Genomic DNA, 8,600 nt, shown 5'->3' on the forward strand with positions numbered 1-8,600 from the left:
TGCTCTTTCAGATTTTGGACAAAGAACTATGGGCTACTATAAGTATTCTAGAGTGAAAGGGTTATTTAATTATCTTGGAGTTCATGGAAACTTTTTTATTTTTATTTTTATATTTTTAATTAAAGATGCATTAAATTAAAATAGAGATACAAGAGGAAGGGGTGAGGTGACTATACAAAAAACCCCATTACAAAATTGCATTGCTTGGAGGGAGAGTGGGTAAAACAAAAAGGAAATAGACATTAATGAACTATAGGTACGAGCCCATAACCAATAGAAAATGGTTTGAGTTGATTCAACAAGTGGCTTGAGTCGATGCACGAGTGGATTGATTGGTTGTGGCATTACACCAAAACTGGTTGAAACTAAAAAGAGACTTGGTGCAAACCTTAAGAGCCAACCTCACGTTGACGTCCAAAAAGAAAAAAAAATACAAACAGAGTCTATTTGTTAATGAAATCTCTTCATTCTCAAATTCAAAATTATCTAAGAAAATTCGGTAATTGCCTTTCTTTTCTAAGTTCTCATATTTAAAGGATTACATGTGCTATAAATCAGGAAATAAACTAGGAAGGGATTGCCAATATAGCAACGAGTCTTACGGGAATAAATTAAGAAAGAATTAATCAACTTAGCAACAAAAGTTTGAAGTAAAAAGATAAGAATAGATAAAGATTCTAGCAACTGAATACGTCCTCATCTCCCACGATTTAAGGAGTAGTTTCCGCCTAGGAGCCATGCTCTCTATTTGCATCAATTGTTGGCCACTCAGAAGAACTTGACTCCGGCAAGTTTTGAAGAACATTGGCAGCAAATAAATCTGGGTGAAGTCGATTAAGTTCCGAAGCTTGTAGCCAAACGGAATCAGACTGGGGACGATTTTTCCATTGTACTAAAAACTTGTAATAACCTTCGCGCCGCGTAGTAACAAATTGGTGATTGAGTATCGACGCAATTTCATCTCTTGGGGCTATATGCTCTGGAACACGAATAACTACATCTTGTTGGTTAAATAGATTCGAGGCTGCTGGCACTGGTTCCTCTGAATCATGAAATTGAGTGAGATCTTCAATGTTGAAAACATGATTGATCCCGTAGTCAGCAAGTAATTCAAAGACGTAGGCGTTAGGACCCAACTTTTTAATCACCTTAAATGGTCCTGCCCGACGAGCATGTAGCTTGTTGAAACTCCCAGGAGGAAAACGTTCAGGCTTTAATCATATAAGAACCATGTCACCAACCTGAAATTGTCTGTCCTTCTGCCTGGTATTTGCAGAGGTAGAATATGCTTCTGTGCTGAGAGTTAGACGCCGCTTGACTTCGTCATGGATATCCTTCATGTAACTAGAGAAATCCAACGCTGCTTCACTGGGTCTAGAAGACAAAGTTAGAGAGTGGAGGTCTAGTGGAGTGCTGGGGCGAAAACCATATACCACTGCAAATGGTGTGCAACCAATAGAGCGATTAACAGAGTTATTGAAAGCAAACTCAGCTTGCGGTAACACGAAGTCCCAGCTCGCTGCATGATCTGCTACTCAACACCTTAATAAATTTCCCAAACTCCGGTTGGTCACTTCAATTTGGCCGTCGGTTTGAGAATGTAATGCACTGGAAAATAGTAGTTTTGTCCCCATTTTTGCCCACAAAGTCTTCCAAAAATAACGCATGAACTTAACATCCCGATCAGAAACTATGGTAGCTGGAACACCATGCAGCCGAACTACTTCTTGGAAAAATAGTGTCGTTGTTTTGGACGCATCGTAAGTCTTGTAACAAGAAATGAAATGAGCCATATTTGAAAAGCGATCCACCACCACCATTATGGAATCATGCTGCCGTAGTGTCTTGGGTAATCTAAGCACAAAATCCATACTAAGGTGCTGCCAAAGCCTATCTGGAATGGGAAGGGAGGTATAGAGACCTGCTTGCTGCTTGGTCCCTTTGTTTATTTGACAAACCCGACAACAAGCCATAACCTTATGCATGTCGCGACGTAGTCGAGGCCAAAAGAACTTGTCATAGACCATGGCAAATGTTTTATCAACATCGAAATGCCCTGCTAAGCCCCCTCCATGAAGTTTTGAAATAACAAATTCTCTGAAAGAACCGCACGGAATACATAGTCGATTGCCGTGTAACAGAAAGCCATCTTTGACTGAGAATTCATTATTAGTTGCCTTCGCGTTTTCCGTGAGCTGGTGCCAAATAACGCCAAAGTCTGCATTTGTAGAATAGTGCTGCTTCAGACTGTCGAATTCTAAGGTGTTAACCGACGATATCACCAGCAAATGGGGTTGCCTGCTTAAGGCATCGGCTACTTTATTTTCAGTTCCAGACTTATGCTTGATAACGAAGTCAAATTGTTGTAGAAAATCCATCCACCGAGCATGCCGTGTATTCAACTTACTTTGAGCATTTAAGTGTTTTAACAAATCGTGATCCATATAGAGAACGAATTCTTTATGAATCAAATAAGGACGCCAATGTTTGAGAGTTTGAATCAAAGCATAAAATTCCATATCATACGCCGAATAACGCCGACATGCCTCATTGAGTTTCTCACTATAGAAGGCGATAGGATGTCCTTCTTGGCTGAGTACTCCTCCCACACCTACATGCGATGCGTCACATGCAACTTCAAATATTTTGGAAAAATCTGGGAGCTTCGGAACAGGAGTTTCTCCCATTTTCGTTTTGATCTCATTGAAGGCGTTATTGGTAGAAGTAGTCCACAAAAATTTTTTTGATTTCAAACACTCGGTGATGGGGGCCATGATGGTGCTGAAGTTCCGTATAAAACGTTGATAGAATGTTGCCAGCCCATGAAAGCTGCGCACTTCAAAAAAATTACGAGGAGCATGCCAACTTTTAATTGCTTGAATCTTGGCAGGATCAGCTTCTACCCCTTGGTCTGAAATAATAAACCCCAAGAAATTCACCCGCTTCTTCATAAAAGAACACTTGCCACGGTTTACAAAGAGTTGTTCTCTTTTTAGTGTTTCCAGAACTTGCTGCACATAGTCTAAATGATCCTGCAAACAATGGCTAAAAATCAAAATGTCATCGAAATAGACAATTACGAATTTGCCTAAGAAAGGTTTGAGTGCTTGCATCATGACACGCATAAATGTGCTTGGCGCGTTGGTTAGTCCGAAAGGCATAACCAACCACTCAAATAAGCCATCTTTTGTTTTGAAAGCCATCTTCCACTCATCTCCGGGATAGATTCAAATTTGATGATATTCACTACGAAGATCAATTTTTATAAAGATAAAATAAAAATATTTATCAAAATAAACGAGATCTTAACCTGTCAAAAAGAAGCATAGATACGTATTGGGAGGTAAAGTATAATTTTTTTATTTGCTTTATTATTTAATTTTTATTCAGTAGAGGTTAATTAGGTCTCTACGATAAACAGTTGGAGATAATCAGAATCTCCAATAAATTTCTATCCTACACATGACAGGACCCTGAGATACACACAAATCCAAAAAACATATATAATTAATTAATGCGGCATTGAAGACAGAACAGATTTTACTTGATGTTTTAAAGAACTTAATTAGTTTTAAAGCAAAAGCTTGAACATGCCATTAATGTTCAAGTTCATGTTGAAATTGAATAATACCGACGGTTTCATAATTAAATAGGAAGGCAACAACTAAGCCTTATTTTTCTGGCTTCTAAATAGGAAGTGTTTTAATTCGTCTCAATGGTTGCCATAAGGGCATTAATTCCTGGCACCCCTTTAAATATTAGCGGCTGTTTGTACACTCTAAAGCAAGTTCATTCCTCTAGCCAAAGGGGAAAAATGCATAGTTCATAAAAGAAAAAAAAAAGGGAGAAGCAAATGATGGGTATTTCTGTATTGCCTCTTGGAGATGGTGATTTTTGGTTTGCCCCTCCCTCGTATGCCATAACGTACATGGCCTGAAGGCATGCACAATGGTTGTGCTAACTTGCTGCCCTGCAGCCGTTGTTGGCAGGTGATGATCTGCTTATTTGGTTGTAATTAATTATTATGTGTGCGTCAATCACGAAGATGTGTCAAAAGGAATTGATCTAGTTTCAAATCTCTTACGAGCGTGTCTACTTTTCGCCATATCAGTCCCTATATATATCTGCACCAAATCATGTATCTACTTTCCATACGTATTTCTGCATTGTTCTGCTTTTTTTACTTTAAATGAAGATAAGATAGTTTAAATGAAGTTGAAGTACTCAACGCCCCACACGTCATGATCCCATAATAATAAATCCTTACTTTACAATTAAAGCAGTATTAAGACATTGTTAAGTTTTGATCTCTTGGAAATGGTAAGCGCCTGCTGCTTTGATGATGTTGACCTTAGAATACTCTCATTGGAATAGTTAAATTAAAGTATATTTTTTATGAATATAAGATGAATTTAACTTTTAGCTATTCCATTTATATAAATCTCCACATTGAAATAGTCATTTTTTCATTATATGACAATAAAATAATATAAGATGAATTTAATTTTGACTATTCACATCAAATCTCCAAATTGAATTATCTATTTATTCATTATATAGTAATGAGTAATTAATAATTTTGAAAATTTTTTAATTTTTTTAATTATGAATTTATTTTATTTTATCATATTTTACTATTTGTAATATTATATATTAATTTGTAATTGTATTCTAATTATATTTTTTCAATTGTCATTTAAAATGGAGAGAGAAATAATTAATATTAAAAGGAGAGAGAAAGAAATAATATAAAAAGGATTTGATGAATGAATAGTGTGTTTCAAATTTAGAAATTAGTTTGGATATTACTGTAGCTATATTCTAAATATTTGGAATATAGCTAATTCAATGTGAGTAATTTATTCACTTAATAGCTAAATTTTCATTAGATTTAACTTTTAACTAATCCAATAAAAATGATCTTAGAAGATGAAGGGAGCAATTAATTCATTCTTTATGAGAAGAAGTGTCTTAAGCTCTAGACTTTAATGATGGGCACAAGGGCATTTATTCATGGCTCAACCCTATAAATATAGCAGGAAGTACACTAGTCTGAGCTGTGCAAGAAGTCCGAAGTCGAAAAGAGATCAATGGAGAAGAAAAGGATGGGTTGGTCTGTATTCGCTTTTGGGATGGTGATTATGGCATTGGGTGCAAGCCTTTCAGATGCCGAAATCTCATGCACTGAGGCCTTGAGATCATTGATTCCCTGCACACCATTTTTGGTGGGTTTTGGCTCGTCGGCACCAAACGTTGTTTGCTGCATGGGTGTTCAACATGTGTTCGAACAGGCAAACACCACCACAACTCGTAGAGACCTCTGTCAATGTTTTCAAAATGCTGCATCACAGATTGGTGCTTTGCCTGAGAGGGTTAAAGAGCTTCCCCAGTTCTGCAATATACATGTTACCCTGCCCATTAATGACGCCAATGTGAATTGCAGCAAGTAATCTCTCTCTCTCTCTCTCTCACCATCAATCTGTCCCCAAAAGCATGATTACAATGTTTCTAATTGACCACTACAAATTATTCATAAGATAAGCCGTCTTTCGGTATTAATTCCTTTCCTTCCATACATGCACGCAAAGCCATATCCTAGAACTTCTATATAAACAGAGTACGATGATCTCATTTCTTTACAACCGTGTGGAGAACGTAAAGCGCCACTAGATCATGATTTGTTGAATTCTCTCTATGCTAATGCGTTTTCCTTCTGTGATTATATGCAGAATTCAGTGATGGAGTGCAAGAATGAACATGGGGCCGGGAGATCAACTAGGAAGAATGATATATATGTATGCATGTGAGAAGAAACTACATGAATGAAAGGATCTCATGTTCTTTTTCGCTTGAAGAATAATGGTAATGCTATGGGCATGCTTATGAAGAATAATAGACAGTAGTACTGTCAATAATTTATCAAACCCCCTTGATATGCTTCAAAAATATTGGAAATTCAATTTATGGGAGGCTTTAGTTCAGATATCTCCATACCCTTCTTCAATCATATATCTGATTCCCCAACAGCTAGCACTCATACCTAAAGATCGAAATATACTTGAGCATAAACAATCTGAGCCTTTGGATCATTGATCATCAGTTTGAAGAGAGAAAAAAACTACAGCCAAAATCAATGCCCTGTACTAATCATGAATTGTGTGCAGAACTTTCATACAATTTTGGATCTGAACCAAAGTACACATTTTTAGACAGGCAAGAGAACTAGAAGACATAAGATGACTCTCTCAGTCTCAAGCCAACCCAACCCAATCCCTAGTAGCCACCGGTTTTTGCAGGCCACAGTCAGTTCCTTAACATCCTTCTCAGAGCCAACAAATAGGACGGTGACGTAAACATAGCATGCTTTCGTAGCCATAAATGTGTGTGCTTTTTGTTTCTTTAATTTAGATAGTATAAAATATTATTTTTAATATTAATTTTATTTTAAAATTTTATAAAATTAAATTATTTATTATATTTATATAAAAATATAAAATAATTAAAATAATTAAATAAAATAAATAGAGTCTCCCAATCCAAACAATGACTTATGACTAATTTAGATAATGGAGTATTTCTACACTCTATTATTATTTATTATTTTATTATTATTATTTATTTTATTAAATATCTAAAATCAATTCACTATCTAAATATAATCATATAAATATTTAGATTGAGAAATATTTTTAAATCATTTCATCTCATTTAAAATAATTCTTTATTTTTGTCTTTGAGATCTTATTGGCCACACATTCGAGAGTATGGGGGGAAAGGCTGAGCTGGGGAAGATACGTGCGTGACTTCCCCTGCGTCCTCAGCACTCCACGACCGCATACCCATCGTGCAAAAGCAAAGCTTCTTAAAAATTAAAAAAGAAAAACAGAAGCAAAGAAAAATACAAGGATAAATATTAACATCCTTTTTAATTACTTTGTCTTCCCTCTTTCCACTGCCAGATCCAAAAGCTTTTTGATTCTCATGTCTCTTTATCTTTGAAACTCCTCCGATTCCTGTGGATTCCGTTCCCCTTTTCTTCTTTTATTTCTCTTTCCTTTTCAAAATTTTGGCGCGAAATCCATGGTTGAGAACTGCGGGGGAGATATGTGTGCCGTGACCGAAGCCCCGCCGTCTCCGACTGTTGGGAACTATTTTCCAGTTTCGACGGCTTCGGGCACCAGATATAACTCCGAAAGGGAAGCGGATGAGTTGCTGGTTCCGCCCCTGAACTTCGCGATGGTTGATAATGGCGTATTCAGGTCTGGTTTCCCAGATTCCGCTAACTCCGGCTTCTTGAAATCCCTTGGGCTCCGTTCCATCATGTGAGTTTATAATTCTTCTACAACAACATTTTTTCCGGGTCTTTATTTTGGTTGCTAATGCGAGACATTAAGATTTAATTCGAATTTAAGAGAGCTGTGGTGATTTCATTGTTTGTGGCAGATGTTTATGCCCGGAAACTTATCCGGAGGCGAACAATGAGTTTTTGAAGGCTAATGGGATTAAGCTTTTTCAGTTCGGGATCGATAGCTGTAAGGTTGGGTTTTGGATATGATTCTGTTTGATTAACTATAGGAGTCGTCTTTGACTCTTCGCTCTGTTTGTTGAGTCCGTAAGAAGTTGAACAGATTCATTCTTTCAAATTGATTTGATTTGTTTGTTTCTCGAATAGGATCTCATGATTGAAGTTTTTAAAAAGAGACTGTATAATCAAAACAATATTTGACTTTTATTGACAAACCAAATATCGATTATTTGTTCTATAATTTTGTTATCAATATGGATCATCTCACTGCAACCATGGTGTTTATAGTAGTGACCATATACTCGTGCAAATTTTCTTTGGATGTGTTCTTACACCTTAGAGGTTCTTAATGATATTTGATTCCTTTTTGTTGACAAAATGGTCAGTCGCAGTGAAAACTCTGTGGGATTTTGATTATCTTGTGGGCAGGAACCTTTTGTAAACATTCCTGAGGAAACAGTTCGCGGAGCACTGAAAGTAGTCCTTGGTAATACATGCAAACAACTTGCTCTTTTCGCGATCTCCTACTGATTTTGATTTGTTTTTTGCCAGATACGAGGAACCACCCACTTCTAATTCATTGCAAACGAGGAAAGGTACAGTGACCATTCCCTATATATTTTTGTTTTTATTTTCCTCTGTTTTCTATGGGGAAGTTCAGAAATCTGACAAACAATCTGTGCAGCACCGCACGGGTTGTCTGGTTGGATGCTTAAGGAGATTGCAAAGATGGTGCCTTTCTTCTGTGTTCGACGAGTACCAGAGGTTTGCTGCCGCCAAGGCAAGAGTGTCCGACCAGAGGTTTATAGAATTGTTTGATATTTCAAGCTAGAAGCACATGCCCATATCATTTTCATGCTCGAAAAGATAAGAAATATAGCATAGCAACGGATATGGCATATTCCTTACCCACAAAAGAAGTAAGCTTGAAGAGTGCCCACTGATTGAGATAGCACAATGCAAAGTTGAAGTAGTGGATCACATAAAATAATCAATTTCATTTTGTTGTTTTTATCTTAATCCTTTCCAACTATAAGTCTATAACTTGAAAAATTCTAAACATAAGTCTAACACT

At 36.7% G+C, this 8,600-nt stretch overlaps 2 protein-coding genes across 2 annotated transcripts; both read left to right on the plus strand.

Annotated features, from left to right (window-relative positions):
• Positions 1 to 5,043: 5,043 nt before the first annotated feature.
• LOC108996231 (non-specific lipid-transfer protein A-like) lies at positions 5,044 to 5,981 on the plus strand. The gene is made up of 2 exons (XM_018972006.2): positions 5,044 to 5,446; positions 5,730 to 5,981. The coding sequence occupies exons 1-2, from the start codon at positions 5,091 to 5,093 to the stop codon at positions 5,737 to 5,739; spliced, it is 366 nt and encodes a 121-aa protein (XP_018827551.1). The 5' UTR covers positions 5,044 to 5,090; the 3' UTR covers positions 5,740 to 5,981.
• An 868-nt stretch (positions 5,982 to 6,849) lies between these two features.
• On the plus strand, positions 6,850 to 8,545 carry LOC108996427 (probable tyrosine-protein phosphatase DSP4). The gene is made up of 5 exons (XM_018972326.2): positions 6,850 to 7,322; positions 7,444 to 7,537; positions 7,955 to 8,012; positions 8,078 to 8,121; positions 8,211 to 8,545. Exons 1-5 carry the CDS (start codon positions 7,081 to 7,083, stop codon positions 8,355 to 8,357), a joined length of 585 nt encoding a protein of 194 aa, XP_018827871.1. The 5' UTR covers positions 6,850 to 7,080; the 3' UTR covers positions 8,358 to 8,545.
• Positions 8,546 to 8,600: the final 55 nt, after the last annotated feature.

The sequence above is a fragment of the Juglans regia genome, chromosome 4 (genome assembly GCF_001411555.2).
Source record: "Juglans regia cultivar Chandler chromosome 4, Walnut 2.0, whole genome shotgun sequence".
NCBI lineage: Eukaryota > Viridiplantae > Streptophyta > Magnoliopsida > Fagales > Juglandaceae > Juglans > Juglans regia.